The sequence below is a fragment of the Mytilus californianus genome, unplaced genomic scaffold, assembly GCF_021869535.1.
Source record: "Mytilus californianus isolate M0D057914Y unplaced genomic scaffold, xbMytCali1.0.p SCAF_3, whole genome shotgun sequence".
Classification (NCBI taxonomy): domain Eukaryota; kingdom Metazoa; phylum Mollusca; class Bivalvia; order Mytilida; family Mytilidae; genus Mytilus; species Mytilus californianus.
The window spans coordinates 29,376,620-29,404,192 of record NW_026262679.1 but is presented as its reverse complement, the minus strand read 5'-3'; the positions used below and the strand labels follow the sequence as shown (position 1 = coordinate 29,404,192).

Genomic DNA, 27,573 nt, shown 5'->3' with positions numbered 1-27,573 from the left:
TGGAACAGCAACAGGAACAATGATGGCCTCGTCTTATGCCTATATTTGTATGGGCAAATTAGAACAGCGAATACTCAAATCTTCTCTTTATCAACCCCTCTCTTGGTTTCGATTCATCGATGATATAAACATGAGGTGGGATAATAATAAACAAGAACTCAATGTGTTCATTAAACATGTCAATGATGCCCATCCCTCAATTAAATTCACTTATGAAATCAATGACTCTAAGATCACATTTCTTGACACTGCTACGCAAGTGGAGGATGGAATTATCTTTACATCAATATCTTTCTTCTTTGAGTTATCATACTAAATATTGCACCAAGAGCATTCCCTACAGTCAGGCCATATGAATAAATCAGATATTTCGTCACGTTAAAAATGGGGCTACAGAAGAAAAGACATTGATCAAGGTTTATCTAGTGCTAACAACATCAGCCGAGAAGAACTTTTACAATATAAAGACACAAAGGTCAACAAACGAGTGCCGTTTGTGTTGACTTACCATCCCAAATTTGACTAATTATCACACCTTATCCGCTAACATTGGAAAGAAATTGAAAAACGTCCTAAACTATCCAAAATCTTTCCCAGATTACCTGTACTGGCTTTCTGTAGGCCCAAAAGCATTAAAGACTTGCTGGTGAGAGCTGATTTATCTTCTAAATCAGGCTCTTCGTCTGTGGGCTCTTGCAAGGGATACGGAAACAAACGATGTCTGACTGTCAAGCAAATACTGAATACCAAGATTTTTAAATACAAATATTTACACCATTACTAACACAATTCTATATTAATATTCTTGTAATGGTTAGAAAATACATCAAATAACACCATTACAAACTTAATCCCAATTTTATATTCTATTTTGAGAAATTTACCTGTGACGTCACTTATTGTGATGCATATTTCATAATTCTATTGTGTTGTATTTGCGTACTGTCGTAAATTAATTTTAGGTGTTCGTTATTATTCTGTGGTTTACATGTTGAAATGTACTATTGTATTATTCATTTATGTATTTCTCTGTCCTGAGTGTTCTTGCATTTATCTGTACTGTATTCCTGTCACGTAATGTTGTCATTTTAGCGGTATTTTTTAACATTACCATATAAGCGGGAGGTTTGGCTAGTCATAAAACCAGGTTCAACCCACAATTTTTTTTAAATGTCCTGTACCAAGTCAGGAATATGGCAGTTGTTTTCAAATAGTCCGTTTCTATGTATGTTGGCGTATGTTTTGTAGCAGTTTAGAGTTTCGGTTGTTCCGTTTTTTTCCTGTTACAGTTGATGTGTTTCCCTCAGTTTTGTTTGTGACCTGTATTTGTATCAGATAAATCGATTTATGACTATTTAAATTTTCCATCGCCCTGCTTGTCCGAATTTAAAGTATTTCTACTCTAAATTCAATTGGCTATAAACACAGAAATAGGATTAGTTGCTCGCAGTATCATAAAATTATTTTCTCTTGCGATACAATATTTTATTTTACTTTATTGTACAGATTTCTTCAATTCAAACAACATATAAATACATGTAATAAACATAGCAGCAACTGTATATATACTAATGTAACTAACTTTGATTCGACGTAATACATTTACATGCCAAACTTTAAATAGTACCATAAAACCCCACCCGTGGAAACCGTCAAAACTTTTCGCGTGCCTTATGTACCTAACATCAAACTTTATAAATAGAAAGTACTGTTGCAAAACTAGTAACAGAACCAGTTATACTAATTCCCATCTATATATTACTACTACAAACAGGAAACGGGAAAACACAATTTCAAACGAAATGAAATATATTGAACAGCGGTATACTTCTATTTCCTTTATTTTAACAGTCACTACATTGGTACGGAATACACCATATTTTGCTATGTTATTACAAATGCTACAGTGTAAATGTGGTAAACAGTATTGTCGGCGAGTCAGAACAGCCATTTCACAAACGTATGAACGGCCATTGTAGCGACTATGAATGCAAGCGAGATCTTCTTCTCAGTCAACATTTGAGCCACGCTAAGACAGATCTTAATCGACTAACCGTTACACTCATAGACCACACCACTGCTTGTCTAGGGAGGATAGACTTTTGGATACGAACATTTAAAATTTTGGCACCAAATGGGATCAATGAAAAGGTGTAGTTCTATTACATATTACTACAAGTCTCGGTTGCTATTCATTTACCTTCTGTCAACTCAGAAATTCCCGAATTATACCAGTTTAAATCGCAGGGTGCTATTCAACTCTAGATTCTACTGACGAGGAAACGTAACACTTGGCCACGTGTTAACGTTACTTAGTTACATATCTTGATAAGTCCCGTGAAGGATGAAAACACAGCGAGAAAATATGGCTCCCGGAGTTGGGCTTCAGCTGGCCCCTAAACAAACGTGTACTAGTTCAGTGAAAATGGACGTCACACCAAACTCCAAAACATTTAAATGAACTATAATCAAAAAGCATACTAGACTAACAAAGGCCAGAGGCTCCTGACTTGGGACAAGTGCAAAAATGCGGCGGGGTTAAACATGTTTTGTAAGATCTCATCCCTCCCCCTATACCTCTAGCCAATGTAGAATAAACAAACACACAGCAATATGCACAGTAAAACTCAGTTTGAAAGAAGTCGGATTCCGATGTCAGAATAGGTAACAAAAGAAACTAAGCAAAATGACAATGATACATAAATTAACAAGGGACACTACTAGCAGTTACTGACATGCCAGCTCCAGACCTCAATTAAACTGATTGAAAGATTATGTCTTCATCATATGTAAATCAAGCACAATCCCTCCCGTTAGGGGTTAGTATCATAAAATATATGAGAAGAACATAACCCGTATCATGCCAATAACTGGTTTTAGAATAAAAGTGTTTATTTCCGATGCAAAGACCCTAAGAGGGAATCAATATTAGTACCAAAATATGCCATCTTTAATGATCTGACAACAGTATCGTAACTATATCTCTTCTGAACAAGTCTTAAACCTTGTGTATTTTTGGAAGAAGATACAATCGACCAGGCTTGGCGTTATCTGATTTTAAATATCCGATTGTATCATCATCTATGTGAACGTCATTGTGCATGGTTTGTAATAGTTTTGGAACTAAACTCGGAATTAGGGTCATGGAGGCTGTCACTAAACGGGTACAGGAACTTCGCGGATTTTTGACCAAACGGAGGTTATAAGGGATCAACTCTACAAAGAAAACCAGCGCCCTTATGCTTGCCTAAATAAAACGGAAAAACCCATACGGTCTAGTAGTTGGTATTAAGCATAAACTGCTGAAACTGTTAAATCATTTATATAAAATTTCCAGTAGGAACTTTCCCAATATTTGCATTGTTTGAACATCGGTTAACGACTGTCACCAGATATAATATAGAGTGAGAAATACTGTCTAATATTGATATAGGTTTTCAATCAAGATTTAAACAAGCAAACGTTATATTGCATGTCTTGGACTTCTGTACTCAATCTACAGATGTGTACTTGAGTTCAACATTCAAACTTTCATCGTCTGTTCAATTTAAATTATTTGGCATGTTGGCTATTCGTGTTATGATTTTTGTTATTGCCTGTTTGTATATTTGGGTTTTTGGTGTTGCTTTTACTTGTTTGAAGGTTGCAATACATTTTATTTTTGATTTTGATATTTTACAATTATTTGTAATTTTTAGATTTGATAAACATGAGAGTTCCAGTTTTGGTGATTGCGGTTGAAGGTGATATAAGTACTATTCACCAGATAAATTCTGCTGTGAAACGAAACATTCCGGTTTTATTGATGAAAGGATCTGGAAAGGCAGTAGATTTTATCATCGATTACTTGGAAGAGTCCAGACTCTTGTGAGTTTTCATGTTTCATTGGCTTTGCAACCTTATAACAATATATCACCTGAAAATATTGTGTTGCATTTGATACATGTACAATTGTGGATGGCAGCTAACAATAAATTGTGTACCTTTACCATTTGTGTAATAGGTATTTGCATAGTTAAAAAAAGCTTATGTAAACAGTAAAGATGATTGAAAACATAATTATTTTCGCAGAAATGTCTCAAAGTAGACTCTTCTAATATTAACAACAAATATTGTACTTTCTAGGTTTGAATATTTCAGTTTCAGACGAGAAAGTATACAAGAATTAACACACAAGTTATGATTTTTCACTTCCTATCGTTACCTTAATTTTTTGGATGGTGATGTTCCTATGGGACCTTAATACACTATATATATATTTTATCAAATCGTTCACTATGTCAGAGTGTTTAATTTTAACGTTATATATTATGTTTAACTCGTTTATTATTAATTCACAGATTTCGCTACAACACATTACTTAAGAATATAAAAGAAATGTGGTATGAGTGCCAATGAGACAACTCTCTATCCAAGTCACAATTTGTAAAAGTAAACCATTTTAAGTCAAAGTACGGCCCTCAACACGGAGCGTTGGCTCACATCGAACAGCAAGCTATAAAGGGCCCCCAAAATGACTAGTGTTAAACCATTCAAACAGGAAAAGCAACGGTCTAATCTATATAAAAACGAGAAACGAGAAACACTTAAGAACCACATCAACAAACGACAACCACTGAACATCAGGTTGCTGACTTAGGACAGGTGCAAACAAATGCAGCGGGTTTAAACCTTTTAATAGGCGCCAACCTTCACCCTAACCTGAAACAATAGTGAAACATCACAACATAGAAAGACACACTATAACATATCAATTGAAATGGCTAAACTCAATCAAAAGACATATTAACAAAAACAAGTGAACATACACTGAACGAATAAATTTTATCTATGACACAATGTAAATACAAAATTTATAAAAAAAACAGGGGGTGAGATGTTAAACAATATCAGAAAAAAAACCATAACCTTGGACAAAATGCCGCTAAATAAAATAACGTACACAAGCCTTTATATTTCATAATAATATAATAGATACGTAGTTTTTGTTTGAAACACTAAACAAAAAACTGACGATTGCATAACATAAAACTCGGGTTAATCAGTGGTTTCAAAAGTTTCATGTGAGAGCTGCCAATTACTCCGTATTAACCAGTTAGTGACTCAGAAGTAATGGTTGTACTTAACAGTTGCCTTTATTGTATTAATCTTGTTCTTCTAGAAATCAAATCGGAGTTTCATACAATGGAGTTAACACCTGCATAGTCCGAATTACTTGTCGTTTTATTTTATTTAAGCATGTCGACTTGTTGCATATAATTTAAATTAAAGGAAAGTGTCTTCTTCGTATTATAACTCTGATTCTTTTTCTGATTTAGGCAATGACTTACGCCTTACTTGGTTTTAGCAGCTCTTTAACGTTTGTGTTAAGACTTATAAGATATGTTAGCTTCCAACTTCTTCAGTCTGAAGAAACATTAATTATTGAAATGTGCATTTGGTGCAATAAAATTGGTACTAATAATACTATTTATACGTAACTTTTTGTGACGTTGATACATTCGAAGTGTCCTGGTGTACTGTCGTAAATTCATGGGAGGTGTCCGTTGTTATTTTGTGGCCATGTTTATATGTTCTAATGCACTTTTATATCATGTACTCATGTATTTCTCTGTCCAGCCATACAACCAGGTTCAAACCACCATTTTTTTTATGTGACCAGGATTTGTTTTTGCTTAATCGATTTATGACTATTGAACAGCGGCATACTCCTGTTGCCTTTATTTGTACCAGTGGGTCTTTACCTCTGCTGGTGAACTGTTAATCTAGTTGAGTATTACTTCCCCAGAACCAGTATTATTTTTAATTGAAATTTGCTGTTATAAAATGCTTTACATCATTTAAGATAAAAGAATGCATCTCCCTCCTGCATAGCTCTAATTGCTTGTCTGGGCTTGGTAAAATGCTGGTCCTTTGTTTGTTTAATCAGCTCTTTAACGTATGTATTAAGATTTGGATTTTAAAATATTTTGGCTGCCAGTATTACTAGAGAGACATTGATTATCGTAATCGTAACATTAGTACCGTTAATTTTATTATGGTCCTTTGTTCTTTTTGATGTTATTTATACTGTATGTTACACTTTTTTCAGTGAAAAGGAAAAAGTATTGAAGGAAAACGCTCCTCTGCTATTAGGAATTTATATGCGTTTAGAGGAATACAAGATGTTAAAGAAGAGACTAAAAAGCATACAAGAACACAGTTATCTAGTAAGTTAAATAAAACAGGTTTTATAGCTCACATAGTCTTCCTCGTCCATCGTCCTCGATTGTCGTTACTGTTTGAAATATACCCGATTTCAAACAAACTTGGGGTGAATGTTTCTTAGTTTATGATGTTTAAAGCTATAGGAATTCTATAAAAATTAGAGTTTTTGACAAATTTTCATGTTTTTGATAATTATCTCGAAAAGTATAATAGATAGGGAGAAACTATAAACAGCGATAGGGATCACCAAAACAATATGTAAATGTAACCTTTGATCGAATCGTTACAAGTGTTATTGACCCAAAATGACAATTTCAGACTTTTTTTCATGATTTTTCTAATTATCTCGAAAACTACGATAGATATAGGTCCAAACTGTAAACAGCAAACATATGATTTACAATAATACAAATGAGACCTATTCATTGACAATAACATTTTGCCATTAATTGAAGATTATATCCATTTTGTATTACATTCTGGGTAGAATATTTAGAGGAAAGAGAGAAACTGTAAGCATAAACAGCAAAAGTGATCATCAATTAATGATAAAAAAAATATTTTGGTCATGAACTACATATTCTAGTATATAATATATTGAAATTAAGGCAACAGTAGGCAAAAGTCATAAACCGATAAAGCGAAAACAAATCCGGGTCAAGTTTTGAGGGAAACACATCAAGTATAAGAGGAAAACAACGGAACAACAGAAACACTGAACTGCTACAAAAAAAAAACACCATACATAGAAACTGACTATTTGATAACAGCTGCCATATTCCTAACTTGGCACAGGACATTCTAAGTAAAAATGTTGGGTTGAACCTGGTTTTATTGCTAGCCAAACCTCCCGCTTAAATGGCAATGTTAAAAAAAACCCGCTAAAATGACAACATTACGTGACAGGAATACAGTACAAATAAACGCAAGAACACTCAGGACAGAGAAATAAATAAATAAATAAAATGATAGTACAGTACAACATGTAAACCACAGACTAACACCATTGCCATTCTTAATGATACAAATAGATGCAGTTAAGCGGCAAATATTCTTTTAGAGCCCCTGTTCATCTCGAAAATGTGTTTGATCATGAATTAACTGAAAGCGTGGTGTATCTATTTTGCAAAGACTCAATTTGATTATGCTGAATTTCATTAATGATAATGGACAGGCAGTTGACCTGTTTGCTATGTTGAAGTGTACATTGAATTTAAAAAGAACAGAATATATTGATTTCTCTCAATATGGCTACAGAAGAAAATCAAGTTGCGATGTACAATTTCCCATATTTCGAATGAGAAAAGTGTCTTTCTTTGCTATATACAAATTTAAAAAGAAAAAAACAAGAATGTGTCCATAGTACACAGATGCCCCACTCGCACTATCATTTTCTATGTTCAGTGGGGTCAAAACTCGAATTTGGCATTAAAATTAGAAATATCATATCATAGTGAACATGTGTACTAAGTCTCAAGGTGATTGGACTTCAACTTCATCAAAAACTACCTTGACCAAAAACTTTAACTTGAAATGGGACAGACGGACGCACAGACAGAAAAACATAATGCCCCTAAGTGGGGCATAAAAATAACGCTCAAACAAAAAGAGACATCTGAATACATTTTTTAAGACTCGGAGAATCTTAAAAGTATAGTTTTATGTTGTTTTTTTTTTATCGCAACATATGCATGTTTAAGATTCGATGTTGTAAAAAATGGTTGAAAACAATATTATTGAAACGAACTAAACGTGATATATACATTAAATGCATCTATATGCAGCTATACGTACACAGACTTACACAAACCAATGTTTTAATAGACCCAATTAATTGAAGCGTGTCTTCAATAGCGTAAATAGATTCATAAAAAAAAGTTTCGTAATTTGAGAAAAAAAGGTAAATATATTTGCAAGTAACATATTAACTCTGGTGTATATATATATATCCTCGACAAACATGTTCAGATAGGTTGACTAGCAAACGCATATGATAAGTACTTACGAGACGTTCGTAATATATACGAGCGTCACTGGTGAGTCTTTTGTAGACGCGCGTCTGCGTACAAAATTATATGCATGGTATTGATGACGAGTTTATATACGTATATATATAATTTTCAAAAGAAGAGATTCTTTTTATTAACAGATAACCATTTTTGATTTAAACAATTCAACAAATGACCAGATGGAAGAGTTTATAGTGAAAGCTATCATCAAAGGATGGTCAATGAAGGATATAAAAAGTAAGTTTGAATAGACAATTTTTTGCCAGCCACAAGAGGAGATAGAAGCATATAACTTTGTTCTTGGATGTACGTCCTGAAAAATTCTAACATGAAGCGCAGAGACATATAATTTTACTTATAGATATGGGTTCAAAAAATATCATCTAATTAGTTGACAACTTGGGTAAGCCTCCGCCATATAATTGAAATGGGTCAATGGTAATCAACTAAAGAGACATCAAGTTAATTTTAACTGCGAAAACGTTTGACTTGCTTTAGCAATACGACGGATGCCACTTGTGGAGCAAAAGTTGTTTACCTTTCCGGAACACGTGGGTTCTTTCTCGGGTTTTGGTGGGGTTTGTGCAGCACAATCTTAGTTTTTCTGCACAAACCCCACCAAAACCCGAGGAAGAAACCACGTGTTCCGGAAAGGTAAACAACTTTTAATTATCTATTAATGTTGTTATCCTTAAGCTTTTTGATTGTCTCCTTGTTATCTTTTCTCTTTTTTTAAATATTTTTTTTAGCCCAAATGTATTTTTAGAGATTATGAAATCATACTGACTAAGGATATCTGTTATCCGAAATATTTATAGATTATGTTTTGTACACTTTTTATGCGTTTTTATCCTAACATCACTGAAGAGACATTAATTGTCGAAATCCGGATATGGTGTACAAAAATCTTTGCACCTTTGTTTGCAGAATACCATCTTTGCCGCAAGTTTATTGTTTTCTGTTTGGTATTAACTTTTTAATTAAGATCCATTTATTACACCTTGTGATCCGTTTATTTGACAATCGCCAATGGCAGTCAGCAGGGTTTAAGAACATTTGTTGTTCGACCTGTTAGTCAAATGCGTTTTGTTAAAATATACTTTTTCACTTTTTTGGTCTTTTGGAAAATGTTGTTTGTGCTGTATTTAGACCCCTCTAACAAGAAATTTGTTTTTGCATGCACACGTATAAAAATTGTGGTTTTTATCCAACGCAATCATAGGTTTGAACGTTGTTTTCAATTTAGACTTGTTTATATTTTTTCGTTTGGGCTTGTATTATATTTGCCTTCGGGTTTATATGATCCGTTCATCCTAATTTGACTCCTGAAAATTCGAGAGTCTATCCTAAATTGAGGTAAATTACATGGCCTTCCAAATACTGTTTCGATTCCTAACATCACTGAAGAGACATTAATTGTCGAAATCCGGATATGGTGTACAAAAATCTTTGCACCTTTGTTTGCGGAATACCATCTTTGCCGCAAGTTTATTGTTTTCTGTTTGGTATTAACTTTTTAATTAAGATCCATTTATTACACCTTGTGATCCGTTTATTTGGCAATCGCCAATGGCAGTCAGCAGGGTTTAAGAACATTTGTTGTTCGACCTGTTAGTCAAATGCGTTTTGTTAAAATATACTTTTTCACTTTTTTGGTCTTTTGGAAAATGTTGTTTGTGCTGTATTTAGACCCCTCTAACAAGAAATTTGTTTTTGCATGCACACGTATAAAAATTGTGGTTTTTATCCAACGCAATCATAGGTTTGAACGTTGTTTTCAATTTAGACTTGTTTATATATATATATATATATATATATATACAAGTCTAAATTGAAAAAAACGTTCAAACCTATATATATATATTTCTCTAATTCTTACCACATTTAACCTTTTCCTGACCTGTTGATTATTTTTATTTAATCAACGTGTGGTTGGTTTGATCTCAGTTCTTCATTGGTCAAAATTTGATTATGACGTCAAATTTTCTTGCTTTCCTCTGAATTTCCTGTTGTAACATAATGAAAAAAGGCGACCATGCATATATATATATATACACTTAAAATTAAATTCTGCGTACACACTAGTGGAAATATATAAAAAAAAAAAATAAAGTTCAAATGCTCTAAAAGTCCTTTAATTCAATACATTTTTCTCCAACCGGTTTCACATTTTTATGATAAATATGGATGATAATGTAATTTATGAAGTCAATGGTAACGTAACGTCACGATTACGAGTTCCATACCACAGTTTGAACATCCTCATTTTTTGACAGAAGGAAATATATCTTTTTTGTTTAATTGTGCACTGGTGAGTAGCTTATTTAAAGATTTTGACTGTCTTTTACTTTTTATAATTTTCTGTGTGGCAAGGGGTCTTTTAATTCTTTGATCTTTCATCAGTGTTGGTACATTTTGATAAATAATGTTATACGCATCTGTATTTCTCGGGTTATATGATGATACGTATGGTAATACTTGGTCCGTATTAAATACCCTGTTTTTCTGTCTTCTTATGTCTTGGATATCTATGACTTTTGCATGTTCTATTCCTTTATTAAGTAAAATTTTAGTAAATAATGCAGCTTTAAAAATCAATTAGGAATAGGCCCATCATGTTCAACAGCGGTATTTTTCAAATTAAAGGCGAGAGAAGGTTAAATTGGTTGAGCAGCTAGGCAAAGGAATTTCTTCCAAAACTGGTATTTGAACGAATATTCCTCATCTACGTCACATATTTTATTGATACATAGTCTTGTAGAATATACAATAGTTCACTTGTATCAGTTTGCGTTTGTACATACTCTTCCATAGCACTTGTATTAAATGACCAGATTACAACTTATCATCAGAGTTATATTGTTTTGAGCTTACCGTACTAGTATCTTTAACCAACAATTCTGCTCTAAGTATCATGCATTTTCCATCATATAACAGTATTGCAGATTAAAATTCATGATTCATAGTTAGAAATTAGAATGCCCAAATATTGATGTCACAATTTTATAATTAGTTTATTAATATATGTTATAATAGTTGAATCAGCGGACATAGAGGTATATTCACGAGAAGCAAGGCAAAACAATGTTATTATTCATTAATATTAACCTTTTCCATGAATGTATTAGCCTGTACTTTCTTATGGTACATAATTACACTCGAAAAGATATATGGGGAGGCTAAAGATATCATGTTTAACTCCGCTGCATTTTTGCGCCTGTCCCAAGTCAAGAACCTCTGGCCTTCGTTAGTATTGTATATTTGTAAATTTGGTTCAGATATATGTTTCGGAGTTTAATGTGGCGTCCATTACGCTGAACTAGTATGCATTATTTTTTAGGGGTCAGCAGAATATAAAACAGATGTTGTATAATTGCCAATGAAACAACTCTTCACAAGAAACCAAATGACACAGAAATTAACAACTATAGGTCCCCGTACGACCTTTAACAATGAGCAAAGCCCATACCGCATAGTCAGCTACAAAAGGCCCCGAGATGACAAATGCAAAACAATTCAAACGAGAAAACTAACGGCCTTATTTATGTACAAAAAAATGAACGAAAAACAAATATGTGACACAGCAACAAACGACAACCACTGAATTACAGGCTCCTGACTTGGGACAGGCACATACATACAGAATGTGGCGGGTTAAACATGTTAACGGGATCCCCCCTCTCCCTCTAACCTGGGACAGTGGTGTAACAGTACAAAATAAGAACGAACTATAAACATCAGTTGAAAAAGGCTTAACTCATCAGATGGATACACAAAAAAATACATCTAACAAAAACACATAGAGAACCTGCCTCCAAGAGCGGGCTGTTTTCCTCTTTTTAGTCGGATTGTTGTCTCTTTTGCGCATTCCCTGTTTCGATTATCAATTCTATTAAATCATCAACACTAGTTTTTTTTTCATTTTAATATAATTTTAGATTCATCTGAAATTCCTAATGATCCAACGAAAATTCCAGCAAAGACAGTTACAATGAACAACGTACAGACAGACAGTAAGAAATTTTCGTTATTCAACTGTTATTAATTATTTGAGCATGCTAGCTTTTGTACCAAAATTCGATAGGTTGCATATTACTCAATAAAATTCAAGCTGATCTAATCATAAACATAAGAACAAAATAATGAAACAATGAATGATACTTTTGTCATTCTTGCATCTTTTTTTCTTTATTTTGGACTTTGTGTACGGAAAGCTTTGAATAAAAAGGAATTCTCTTATATTTCCTTATATAAAAAAATATCTCTTGGTTTTTATACTACTTTAAACAATCAAAAACTCATGTATTCATTTATCACTCTTATCACTGAAAACGTCATTAAAATGAATCATGAAAAGACATATACGCGCGGTTCATTCAACCTATGCCAAGATTTTGAAATTTAGGTATAAAATTGTGTGAAAAAATGTTGGCATAGGTTGAATAATTTGTTACAGATTTAGCGTTATAAAAACATAAATTGATTATTGATTAGGGACTAATCAATTTACAACCAGTTTAAACTTAGCGTTAAAGTGTACTCAATACCATTTTTAGTCCTAGTGAAAATGTAGGTAATTGTATGTGTTGAGGATCTCTATTTCATATAGGAATTAATATAAAATTAATATCATAAAATAATGGAAAATAAGGATTTTGTAATTTTATCAAAGGAACAATCATCTATTCATATTTAATATCTACCAGTGTCATATAAAAATATATGATCAAAATGTTTAATTATATATCAAATAGATTCCTTCAATTACATTAACATACAGACTATCATGACTATAGCACTATTGAAATACATATTTCATAAATACTGACTCATGTAAAATATATATTTTAAATGTTCACTATTAAATCCTACATATTGACACATACTGAGGATAAGATAAAGTTCATTAATTTGATTGTCTCAAAAGTCATACCCTAATTAATATGTAGAAGATATATGATGCTGCATCTGGTTTAGGTCAGCTATCCTGTTGTCATTTTCAATGTACTTTCTTTGATGACGTTTACCACCTGCTGAGTACTGGATTATTCTAAATTAACCCAGTAGCTGCTTACTGTTTCTTCAGTATTTTTACCAAGTTGATGGCTCCGTCGACAAAAGCATGAAAGGTATACAGTCTTACAACCTCAGTGTTGACAGGCTAGTGAAACAGTACCACTTGGACCACTCGGTCACCGAGGCCCTATTGATATCCATTTTGGATTAGACTCTAATCTATTAGTGACAAACTGAATATCTAACTGTGCTTTTGCCATACTGACTTGCGAATCATGGATTTCTAAATTACAAATTAGCGACACAATAAATCTCACAACTGAAGTTAATAAATAAAAACAAACACAGAGTACTTTTGCTAAAAAAAAACTAAGTAAAGGGCGCACTTTCTAACTGGAAAGCCGCTGTCTAATAAATGAAGAAGAAAAAAATCATTTTATTTGATATTTATTTTAAATTTCATATTGCAAAATTAATTTGATTTAAAAAAAAAGTTTTTGTTAAAGTATGTTAATTTTGTATATGTTGTTGCTTGTTTGTAGCATGTTTCATATTTAATATAACAAAATAATGAACAAAAGTTATCATATAAATTTACAAATGAAATAGCTTTTTATCTTTTTTATCTCAAGTATGATATATATATATATATAAATATTCATTTTTTTTTACTATTTTTTCTATCATTAATTTAGTATTTAATTCAACACAATTTTGATAGTATCAAGTGTTCTATTTTATAATTTTTGTCTCTTTATTATTTTTTTTTTTTAATAAATTCATTTTTACTACAACACAATTTTGCAAATACTTTATATTTGTTTCTAATTTTTAAAAGAGTAATATTTAATGCTTAAGTTTACTGACTGTATTTTACCTGTTATTAATTAATAATGGTTATAACAACACCTATTGTATTTTGTTTGTAGGCATAGGTTGAATATATATTTATCAAATGTTGGCATAGGTTGAAGACACCATACGCGCTTTGTGACGAAGTCAATAAAGGTGATGACCAAAATGTAGATCAGACATTCCGTGTCAATTGTAGTCTTTTTTTCTACAAAATAAAATTAAAAATAACACAATTCTCAACCAGAAAAGCGCTTCGGACGCAAGAAGTGTTATTTCCATTCAATGATTTTATCAAAATTAATATTAAAATATGTTTAAGAACTAGCTGATATAAAGACTGTTGTTCAGGGGTATATTATTAAAAGGCAAAATCTATTTCTCGTTTATTGCAGTTACAAACCTGTTCGTGCATTTTTCATTTTTATTCAACGCAAAATAATTTTCTAAGAGACCTGGGACGATCTCATTCTATAAAGGATCTTTTTTGTTCACCTTTTGTACCTCAAACTTATTAACCCGGTGTAGGTCTTTAAGTTGGGGTTATATTAACTAAAAGCTAATCGGGCATGACTAATTAGACACGCCCTCTTATAATCAGGGGGTCCAAAATATGATCGTGAAAAAAACAGCCAGCGAAATACCATTATGTAATTTCAGAAAATTATGAAAATGACATATTTGCCACTGGACATTAAGGGAGCAATCAATTAATCAGCTGCATTTAGTTATGTATAATCATTAGTCTTTAGTTGATAATTGTCTCAAACAGTTTTCCAATTTTTTATACATTAATTTCATATTTGAGTTTTAGTAGGGAAGCATATTTATGTCATGTTAATAAATTTCAGTACATGTATCGAAAAAGCGGAATTCAATTTAAAATCAGTGCTCATCAGTTAGCTATTTAGAAAAGTAGATAAAAAAAAACGATAAAGATAAAAGATTTTGTAGGCAGTGTAAAAAATGCCGGTTGAAGACGAGTTTCATTGTTTAATGGAATGCACTGCATACATAAAGATAAGAAATCTTATTCTTAATGAAGCTTGTATTCAATGAAAAAACTTCCCTTTTGTTTCAAAGTACGAACAGTTTATTTGGTTGATGTCCTGTGAGTCTGAAAATGTTAATATGTCAGTGTCAAGATTTATCAGTATTTTAAAGGATTATTTGCATTCCAGAAACAAAATATGCACGTATTAGTGATGTAGTTTATTTTTTATGTATTAGAGAGGTTTCATATTCTATTTTATTTATTTTCGAACACCTTCTTGTATAACGTACAGTTATTTGATCATTTAGTTTTTATGTTACACATCTTAAAAATTACTGTATAAAAAATACTACATATATTAAATGTCTGAATAATAGCCAACGATAAATCTTATGGGGCGATGGATCATATAATTATGATACAGTACACTACAAAATATAATATACGATAAGCAAGTCTAGTACAGGGTACAACATCTCAAAAAAAAAATCTTGAACAAATGTTATATATTTCGGATAACTAATATCCTTCATCAGTAAGATCTCAGATGGTTCTATACACTATATATTGCAATGTAACTTGTAAAACCCAGAATGTTGTATACCTTCTTCAGTGTCGATGTGGCATACAGTATGTTGGCGAGACAGATCAGCCATTCAACAAACGCATGAATGGTCATCGAAGTTACTACACCTGCAAGCCCGACCTCCCCGTAAGTCGTCATTTGAGATCACCTGGGCACGCCCAAGCTGATCTCAAAAACCTTACCATCATTATCATAGTCCACAACGAGGGTTGGTCAAGGGCCGACAGACTTGCTCGGAAAAATTTTTGGATATGAAGTTAAGGACAGTTTCCCCAGAGGGCATTAATGAAAAAAGCATAGAATGAGTCCCTGTCATCACTTGTTTCCAGTAACTCAGGCTTCAGTACAGGACTCTTACAGTTTTAAGGAATTTATTCCTCCTCCCAAACATCAATTTTGAAAAAAATTACCAGCGTATTGATTCGTGATAATTTGTATAACGATCAAGATAACATTTGTTCATGATTTTATTTTTTTTTGGTGATGTACCCTTTTAGATTTGCTTATTACACTGTGTCTTAACTACCCCTGCAAAACATGTTTGGACTCGAAGGTATCTAATACCCGGTACGGTGACGGACCATCAACAGATAGAGAAAATTTAGGTTTATGTTTATTCATTTGATATTTTTATGATATCGAAGATTATAAATACATATATAACTATTTTCGATTGTGAGATGTAATATTTTCTACAACCGTTCTACATTAACGGAGAAATAAGTAAAAATGCACGTCAAGATGATGAATTGAGTGAACCTTGCCTCGAATTTGTGGTTTTTATTCAACGCAATCATAGGTTTGAAAATTGTTTTCAGTTTAGACTTGTTTATATTTTTTAGTTTGGGCTTGTATTATATTTGCCTTCGGGTTTATATGATCCGTTCATCCTATTTCGACTCCTCAAAATTCAAGAGTCTATCCTAAATTGCGGGTAAATTATATGGCCTTCCAAATACCGTTTCGATTCCTAACATCACTGAAGAGACATTAGTTGTCGAAATCCGGATATGGTGTACAAAATTTTTTGCACCTTTTGTTTGCGGTATACCATCTTTTCCGCAAGTTTATTGTTTTCTGTTTGGAATTAAATTAATAATTAAGATCCATTTTGTTACATCTGGTGATCCGTTTATTTGGCAATCGCCAGTGGCAGTCAGCAGGGTTTTAGAACATTTGTTGTTCGACCTGTTAGTCAAATGCGTTTTGTTAAAATATACTTTTTCACTTTTTTGGTCTTTTGAAAAATGTTGTTTGTGCTGTATTTAGAACCCTCTACCAAGAAATTTGTTTTGCATGCACACGTATAAAAATTTCGGTTTTTATCCAACGCAATCATAGGTTTGAACGTTGTTTTCAATTTAGACTTGTATAATATTATAAGTTATCTACGTTCATATCCGTAGATATGGATATTTTAACGGCCTGAAGTCTCCAAGTACACCCTGAGGCGAAGATATGGATATTTTAACACCCTGAAGTATCGAAGTACACCCTGAGGCGAAGCCGAAGGGTGTACAGGGTACTGAAGGGTGTTAAAATATCCGTATCTTCGGATATGAACGTAGATAACGAATTTATCCCCGGTCTTAGTCCAAATCTGACGATTTTTAGAGAAATTCGACTACAAAGTGTAACGTGAAAACAACGTTTTTTTTCATTTTCTAAAAATCTTTTATTGAAATTTGGGAATTTGACATATCTTTTACGGGGTGTAGGGTACTACCTTTGGTAGAACCCTACAGGTAGTCAAATATAAGACGTTTTTAATACGGAGACAGAGAAACTGGAGTGGGTCGAATTTGGCTTTCAATGTTGTGAGAGTTACATCATAGACGGTGTGACGTCAACGTGGGTCATTTGCATAGCTCCCATTTGTAGTCCCATTCATAGACAATGTGGCAGCCAAGTGATGTATTTACTAAAATGAGTGCAAATGATCGACAAAATAAGATAACATCGTTAGTGGATTAAATATTTTTAAAATTACAGACATCATGAATAATCTACAGAATTCTATATTTCACAAGGAACAACCATGGAACTAAGGAAAACGCGCGTGACTTCCCCCGGTGTAAAGGGTAGCAACGTCCGGGTATATGGGTTAGCAACACCCAGGGGCTATGGGTTTTGTAACGACGTGCGTTAACCAATCAAAATCCTAGAAATATACTAAGCCGGGTATAGATATATATACGTATGCCCGGAAACGGACCCTTTAATTGGATTCAATAAATGTTCTTCTATTCTTCTCTATTTCGACCGGACGTAGCTGCGTATTTATACATTCGAACATTTAAACAAGGTATACTGTCGGACGGGGGAAGTCCAGAGATGTCAATATTTCTATACCCAAGTTAATCCTTTTGGTTTTGAATAAAAGGAAATAAAGGTGTACATTAATGCGACAGCAACCCAACGGCACAGACTACCAAAATCAACAAGAGTCAACATACAGTATTTTGTAATAGAAAGATGCTTATACAGAATGATAAGCTCAAAACCGCCCACTGACTAAAAATACGGAGTTAATTAAACATCATTTACCGTCAAAGACATCCCAACAATTTCGATTAGTGGAAACTAAAGAAGGTGTAATATGAACCAGTAGAAGAAAAACACTTCACTATATAGTAACGGTAAAATAAATGAAGATAATGGTTGGCTGCTTAACGTCTAGCGGCAAATTAAATGCATATTCAGGGCGACAACATGTAAATATAATATGAATATTAACCCAGCTTTGTACAAGACCGAAACGCTGAGATAGATTTTTAACGTGTAAGTTCACAACAGTACGCAGGAAGAACAGTCATCCGACTCGGACACATTTCTGACCCCAAGCCAACTTGTCTTTGCTCTTATTCTTAAATGCCCCGTGTTTATCGTTGAAACAGCAAATACCAATTTCAACGTCTTTGTTTGACCCGGTCAGGTTCGAACAAACGACGCGTTCAGTCATGTAGTAAATTGCAAAAAAAAAACCAAAAAAAACATGAAAAATTTTGCACTTTAGTATTGATTAAAATGGCAATTTTACATTATATCATTGTACAAGATCTTGTCTTCGTGTACTATGTACATGGAATAATTTATGAAGTGGATTGATTGTTGTTTGCTTTACGTTCAGTTGCAAATATTTCATGCATGTTTATGACGAGAAAACATAAATTTTAAATAAATACAATAGATAGGTCTTACAATAGGAGGTCGACAGTGAGGTTGGACGTGAAACTTGGAATACCACTAAAAATGAGGATATATTGGATACCACAAAAAATGAGGATATATTGCATAAGGACAGTAATTTTGCCTTGCAACAACTGGCAACATCTGGACCCCTCAAATAATTGGTGTAAGAGGTTTAAATTTTGCAGAGAACGTTGATTCATGAAATCTACTCTGAAGTCGACTATCGATATTTACGTGTAGTTTCCATTATCATTTACTGGTAACGTATCTACATTGTAAATTAGATTAGATATGTTTTGCTAGCTTTAGGAACTGTGAGAACTCTGTGAAACTGTATTGTTTATTGTACTTAATTTTAGTATTATATTCTATACTACCGACCTCCTCGCTGGTCTCGTGGGAGCGTGTTCACCTCGAGAGCGGGAGGTCGTATAATTTTTTTTTAAATATTTTTTACTATGGTTCTTATTTACTATTTTATTACGATTCATTATATATGATTATGGCAGGTCGCGGTTATATAACTAAGAAAGGTGAAAGGTTTTTTTCAAGGGATTTATGCTTCATTTAGACATGTAAAGGGAATAACTGACGACTAAAATAAAAGAGTTTGTTTTCATATGATACATTGTTTTTCAATTTACGAATGATGATCAACCATGCAAATATATCTCATCTATACACGTTTTGATCGAGCCACTAAATCCCACATAACTTGATTCTAAAGATGTAACATTCATTTAGGCTATTTAAATACGATTTTATTGTTATTAAAATAACAAGATTTATTAATTAATTGGACTGAGCAGACAACATTTATTATTTTGCATTTGCATGTTACGTAGTGTAGGAAAATTAGGGGACGACCATTTGATATTCTAGGGGGGGGGGGGGGGGGGGGGGGCAGGAGGATTTTGAAAATAAATAACTCAGCCTTGATAATTACAAAAATGAATGGTTTGTTCGTAGTTTGAAAATAAATAACCTGACTTACAATTTATTGAAAATAACTTGGCAGGTCTTTTAAGCCATTTTTATAAATGCTATTCTGAAGTATGAGATGGCACCAGATACTTCCAAAATTCGTCTTTTTTCATATTTTTTTCGGGAAAAACTTCCCAAATCTTTTAATAATATAAATATTAATGCATTTGAAATGTTTGAAAATGGGTTTCATTTCACTTGAGGTATATTGTCTCGTGAACATTTACCTCACTTTTATTACAGGACCGTAACTACATTGAGGCAAATGCCTCATGTTGGAAATTTCAAAACAAAAGCTTGTCTTCATATCAAATTGTTTTCACGGCAAGTGTCTTGCAAGAAGCAAGTTCTATTTACCCTATGACGTAGCCCCTGTTTTTTGAGATCCATGTTTCTCATTTATTTTTATTTTTCAGTGTTGATTGTCTGTAATGTTTGTCGTTTTGTGTTTTACCTGTTCCCGGGTTTGTCTTTTGTTTATTGATTGCCCTTCTTTATGACTATTCTCTTAGTGTTGCATTCTATTTGTAATTTAGTAATTATGTTTTAAACTTGAGTTTTATTATATTTAAGGACCTTTTGTCTATTACAAACTACTTTAAATTGTATCCCAGTTAGGAACTACATCAAGTTGTAATTGAAATGTGTTATAAAAACTGACTTAACATAGTTATATCAATGATAATCAGCCCCCTCTTAACTTAATTTGAAAAAAAACATAATTGACAGGCATAAAAGGTTTTTCTGCAAACTGAAACATTTTTGCTTTGTCCTACATATTGGTCTTTTGATCCGTAAAAACTAAAAGTCTTACACTGAATCTATATATTTTGCTTTGAGACCAGAATATTGTCAAAAAATTAAAACAGAACTTGCATTTCAGATTAAGAAAGGGTTTGGGAAACGCGCATAATGCATAATTTGCGCCATTTTTTTTATAGCTTCTTGGGGCCTTCAGCGAACCCCAGACTCTTCGCCGATTATTTTTTCGACTCGCTCCGCTGGGCAAAAATGTTTGACAACTTTTAAAAGAGGCTAGTTACAGCCCAGCTTTAATACCTTGTACGTATGCAATATATGCAGTTTGCAATTCAGAAGATTAACTTCCAGAGGATGATGATTAATTCTGATTGACTTAATTGACTATGTTATTTATTTAAGAATTTATTGTATGTTTTCAAATATTATAAATATAATTGTGAAAATAGATAATCAGTCCCTTGTTTTAATGAAAATGAAAAATCATGCTTCAACAGTGCAGAAAATAAATAATCTGTCCTTTTGGTCCACAAAAATAAATAACCCATCCAAAATAAATCCTCCTGGCCCCCCCCAGAATATCAAATGGTCGTCCCCTTACAGAATCGAAACCAAATTTATTTACATTATTGTGTAGGACCTCATGCATCTAGGTCTGTTCGATTAGAAGTTGTAAAACAAGCTGTTTGAATAACTAATTGTCGGAAGAGTTCAGACGATTCCCTCAACTTCTGTTTACTACGTTGATTTTCTCCCTAATCGATTTTCGAGATATGAACATAGATACACTACTGTCTATGAAAAATTTAATAGACATTTGCCAAACGTATAGTGAAAATTGGGGCTGCAGATTCTCATCTGCAAAAAGCGAAGTACTGAAATTTTGTTCTTCAAAATGTGCTACCATCAGTCAGCCATTGAAACTTTACGAAGCGGACATTCCAGTAGTAACCTCAACCAAGCATGTTGGAATTATATTAAATGCTGAATTTAAGAGTATGTCTAGAACCTTAAATGTATGTCGAATTTTGCGTGCAACTGCATTATCCGTAACGAAATCCGGAATACACCCATCTTTCCTTAACTTAATCCATTACAGTTGGAAAGCAAGTCCTTGGAAACGTCCGTTGTCGTCAAGCTCTATCAGCAACAATAGCAGGGGGAATTAATTAGGTGGCGCTACAGTCGTCCGTGACGTCAAAAAGTCCGCCAAATCAATCGGATAAAAGATTGACGTCTACATACTGTCAGCGGAACTGACAATCATCCTAGTATTAAAATCATAAGTGATTGTAACAAAAAGGAAATTTTAGAACCGAAAAGCGTTGCTGATGTATTTAATGCTTATTTCACAAATATCACAGATAATCTTAATAAAAATCAAAACAGCAACACTAGTTCTTTTAACAAACTTGATGATTTCATATCGGGTCATGTACCAGATAACGTGTATTTTTCTATACCACTTATGAGTAATGATTTTGTGTGTTTACAACTAAAAGCACTAGATGAATCAAAAGCAACAGGTCTTGATAACATAAGTGCAAAGTTTTTAAAGATGTCTTCTCATGCTATTTCACTACCACTTTGTCACATTTTTAACTTAAGTATTAAAAAATGTATTTTTCCATCTTCATTTAAACTGGCAAAAGTCATACCAGTTTATAAGAACAAAGGTTCAAAACAGGAAGTTTTTAATTACAGACCAATTGTAATTTTACCACTCATTTCTAAAATCCTCGAAAAACATGTGAAAACACACTTAGTAAAGTATCTTAATAAATACAACTTATTGTATAAAATGCAGTCAGGCTTTCGCGCAAACCATTCTTGTCAAACTGCGTTAACAGCTTTATTGGATAAATGGCTTAAAGCCATTGATGATGGCGATCTTGTTGGGGCAGTGTTTCTAGATCTAGCAAAAGCCTTTGATCTTCTCAATCATGAACTGCTTATTCAAAAATTAAACAAATACAAATTTGCTTATACTTCGCTACGATGGTTTACATTTTTTTTGGCTGACAGATATCAGATGGTATTTATTTCAAAAACATTTTCAGACTTACAAATACAAACAACGGGTGTACCTCAAGGATCCATTTTAGGACCTGTGTTGTTTTTAATTTTTAAAAATGATCTTCCTTTGTCTTAATCCTAATCCTAACACCGATTTATTTGCTAATGATAGCACCATATCAGTCATTGGACAAAACAAAAGTTGTATCAGTCATAAACTTAATACGGTTTTACAAGATATTTTTAGCTGGTGTGATGGCAATAAAATGGCTGTAAATGTATCTAAACGAAGGCTATATGTATTGGCTCTAAACAGAAGCTTTCAGCTACATCAAATGAAAACATCAATATTGCTATGAATGGACAACAAATTAAAGAAAGTACATGTGAAAAGGTTCTAGGTATTTTTGTTGATGCATCTCTATCTTGGTCTTCTCATATTGATTATATCATAAAAAGGGTTAACTCTTCTTTAGCGTTACTAAAAAGGATAAAGAAATATTTAAATCACAAAGCTAGACAAATGTTCTATAACGCTTACGTTTTACCTCACTTAGATTATTGTTGTTCAATATGGGGAAACTGTAATAACTTTCTATTAGATAGTTTACTAAAACTGCAAAAGAGGGCAGCAAGAATAATTTTAGACGAACATGATTACACCAAACCTTCAAGCGAATTATTTCACGAATGTAACATTGTGCCGATTACACAAAGAATACATTATCATAAATCATTACTAATGTATAAGGCAAAACATGGCTTAGCTCCAGAATATATGTCCAGTCTTATTTTATCAGCTTCTGCAAACCAAAAATACAATACGAGATTTTCGTCCTCAGATAATTTTATAATTCCAAAACCAAATACAGAGTTGTATAAGTCTAGTTTCTCGTACAATGAACCAAAAGTACGGAATGCTCTTCCTGATTCAATTAAAAAATCAAACACAGTATTAGAATTTAAACATAACTACAAATCTATGTACTTTTAACATTACCATGATATTTGTACTGTAATGCCATATATACTAATTTTTTATTGTATTTAAATTGTATTACATCTTTATTTATCATTATTATTGAATATGTATTGTTTATTTTTAATGTAATTATTATTGTATTAAGAGAGCCTTATTGAAAATTGGTGTAATCCAAATGAGTTACTCTCTCTAAATAAAGATATTATTATTATTATTATTATTATGGTCTATCAAATACTGAATTAACAATGTAAGAACGTTCTCACAAATATATATATGTAAAATTATTCAAGGACTTCCTGCACGAAAACGATCCGACAAGTGCACAAGCCTACTTGGTTGGCTTCCTGTGGAGTGCTATATTGACAAGTGTAAGTTACAATTTTTTGGAAGACTATGTAGGATGGACAATAACTTGCTACCAAAACGTATACTATTACTACGACTTTTAGAATTTAGAAACAAATGTGCTAAAAAGCAAGATGGTTTTGTATCAGATTTAATCAGAATAGCCGTGAAATATGATTTAATAAACTTTGTTGAAAATTTCACGAAATCAGGCAGCTTCCCAAGTAAGGCTGTATGGAACAGATACATTTCCGCTTCCATAGCGAATTCTGAAAATAACAGATGGCAACAAAGAATATCAGTTGACAGTGACTTCGAAATTTTCCGTACAATTCACAAACACAATGTACCACACAGAGCTTGGGTTATTGCTAAAACTAATTCTAATTTCAGAGAAGGAGCTAAATATATTGTTGACCTATGTTCCGTCATCCGAACAGAGGAGTCTCCTCTCTGATGTGATAAATGTGGACAGCTTTTCTCTAACGTCATTGAACATATCATGTGTATGTGCGATCGTCTATCAGACTTAAGGCTGAAGCTTTGGGAGGACTTAATAAGTATTAATCCGATTGTGTTCAGTGTTTATCTAGACAATCTAACGTCATCCTCTTTCACAGCAACACTTTTGTCATGTGATACGGAATATGACCTGGATCATGATAACAGTATTTATTTCTCAAAAACTTGTATTACACATGTTCATCGAATGTGCAGCGTTTTTTATAACAGTTATTAAACTTACCTTCAGAAATATTATCATTTACTCAAAAGTGACATTCAACTGATTCAATCACTCTAATTATGTGACATTTAAATCATTCAATCACTCTTATGTCTCGATTAATATGTAAATACTTTATTATTGTACAAAATTGTTAATACTTGCAAAATCTTTAATCAGAAGGAAATAAAGTTAATATATATATATATATATATATACTGTCGCCTTAATTTAACAATGGACAGACATCGAGGCGTATACGATAACAATACTACAGTTTATAACAATATTTGCTTTGGTTGTTTGAAAAAATCATTTTGATCTTTTCCTTTAATGCACTCCTTGACGTCTGTTTCAGGGTTTTAAGTAAGCATTAGATTTATTTATAACGATCACACGTAAACATAATTCCACTCTACATACGGAAACAATATCATTTGAAAATAAGATTTTCTGAAATACGAAATTCAATGAAAATTAGCCAATGGGGCAATTTAGTTGATTTATTATACATACATGTATGATATAAAAATACTGAAGAAGTGATTATTGATATTTAAATAGGTTCATAATTTCATGACTGTATATGTATTCGCGTGTTTTTTTGTTGTTATGACTTCTTTACTGCAAATTCTAAACCCATACTGTGAAATTAGCAACACATTTTATTGTTTCTTGCAAAAATAATCAATAATGCGAAACCTTCTTCTGGCAAAGAACTTGAACGAAATTGAAATATGTTCATGTTAAATATGCTATTCTGAATTGATTAGCGGTGTCCAATCTGCGGTAAACAGAGTTTTATATGCACATTTTGAGAATCATTTTTTTTGTGCAAGGATATCCAATGTTTGAGCATTTACAAATATGTTTCACTTCGTCACATTTTTAAGCACCTGTCTCTGATGTCACGTACGATGTATCTGGATTTTGTCGTTAGTTGCAATCTAACATAATTGTTTTTCGTTTTTGGGTATAGTATAAAACAGGTTTATAATTTTATAGCTTTCTATACAGTCTTCGGTTTTTCACATTATTGTAGGTTGTACGATGACCTATAATTCTTTACTTTTTGTTCATATGTCTTTCAGAATCTATGACAAACAATATTACAATTTATGATTATTGTCTTTCGCAGCAATATTGCAACTTGAATCTTCACACACGTATGTAATATACATTTTAACTCATACGAGCTTGCAGCTGCCACTCACAATTTGTTAAACGTCATCGTCTGTGCAAACAATTTATGAGCCATGCCTAGGGTTATAAGAACGTATTGTCCTTTTTCCTATAAAGTGAATCGGAAATTACAAAGACTCAAAAGAGAAATATCAAGTATCTACTTTACAAATAATACAGGTTGGTTATATATTGTAGTTGCTGACGTTGTGTATCATTTTATTTAATGAACAGTTTTCACTTTATATGTCTTTACACTATATAGTGTTCATTTTGATCGTAAAACTTTGCACGTTGGTCGTTTTTCGTGCGTCTAGCTTGTTGGGTTTCAGCTTCGGGCGTTCCTAAGGCAAATGGGTCCAGAGGTACGATTTCGACGAATAAGGTTTTCTAGTGTTGTTTTCATTTGAATACCATTGTATTTATATTTTGATTAATATTACCTTATTGAGAAAGTCATATGTTGTAATATACGGTACGTACTATCAACAATAAAAACTCTTTTGTCTATGTCAAATTTACTGGTATATTTGTTTGAAATTTCAATTCATTTATGTTGTATGGTAACACAGTTTTATTCTCAAGATTCATTTATATGTTTGTTTGAATTTTAAGTCATTTGTGTCTTTTTATTGGAATTTGTACCAAAATAAGCAACTTACCGGTTTTCACATGGTGGAGCAGGATATGTTTACTCTTCAGTTGTGCCTGAAATCACCAACTGTTTTTGGTGGGGTTGGTGTTGCTCAGTTTTATGTTTTCTGTATTGTTTTTTTGGTTTTTTTTGCAGATTGATGCTTGTCTTATTGTCGTTTTTTTGCCAAAGAGTTCTCAGATTGTCTTCGACTTGTGAGTTTAAATATCCATTATTTATATTCAGCCTTTCTGTTACATTGGTTTATGTCTACTGTATATATAAGGGAAAGGTTAAAACCATTTTATGGAATTTATAAGACGTCTTTTTGTACTTACATATATTCCTAATTTTGCATTATAGGCAAGTTATTTTAATAACTATTTTCATGCAGACGAAAGAAACCATTAATTTGATTGGAAATTTCCATTTTCCTAAACCCTTTAGGGAACCCCTGCATTACGATCTTTTGGTTGGATAACCATTGGTCAGTTTCTACACAATGTATCTTACTACACATTTTTGCTGATCTACAGATCGATATTTTGTAAACTAGAATTTTATTTGGGGTTTTTTAAAGTTTTATTCGTTATTTGGACTTTTACACAGTTATAATGATTGGATATATTTGAGGAAGGCTCTAGATTATTTTTATTCATGCATTCGTTCGTGCATAATTCGGTTGAACTGATGAAATATTGATGATGAGTAGGAGCTCTTTCGCCATCTTGAATATATTATGTGTACACGAACATTGACTTAGAATATAAAATATATATCGCAAACATTATAGGAACATTAATATATAGCAGCGTATTCCGCAACAAAAGCGTTTACGATTATTTTTATTTATATTTTCTTTAAACATCGTTTGTGTTTTAACTATAATCCATAACATCGCAGAAACTGTGGAATTTATACAAGCTTCATCGGAAGTGGCTTCGTTTGTTTGTTCTCATCATACTACATATTGACATTTTACACTTTACATGTGGACTTATAGTTTCGAAACTAGTACACAGCTTTATTTCACGTCTCACTCGAGCTTCAACAAACGACATAAATGTTACAACCTGGATTAATTTAGC

The 27,573-nt window shown here is 32.6% G+C and overlaps 1 protein-coding gene across 1 annotated transcript in view; it reads left to right on the top strand.

Moving 5' to 3' along the window:
* LOC127734320 (transient receptor potential cation channel subfamily M member 2-like) overlaps positions 1–27,573 on the top strand; it is a 101,648-nt gene that overhangs the window by 19,634 nt on the left and 54,441 nt on the right. Inside the window, exons 6-9 of the mRNA XM_052244154.1 lie at positions 3,699–3,867; positions 6,092–6,209; positions 8,357–8,453; positions 12,155–12,229. Of these exons, the coding sequence (XP_052100114.1) occupies positions 3,699–3,867; positions 6,092–6,209; positions 8,357–8,453; positions 12,155–12,229 (459 nt within the window). The remainder of the gene's footprint in view (positions 1–3,698; positions 3,868–6,091; positions 6,210–8,356; positions 8,454–12,154; positions 12,230–27,573) is intronic.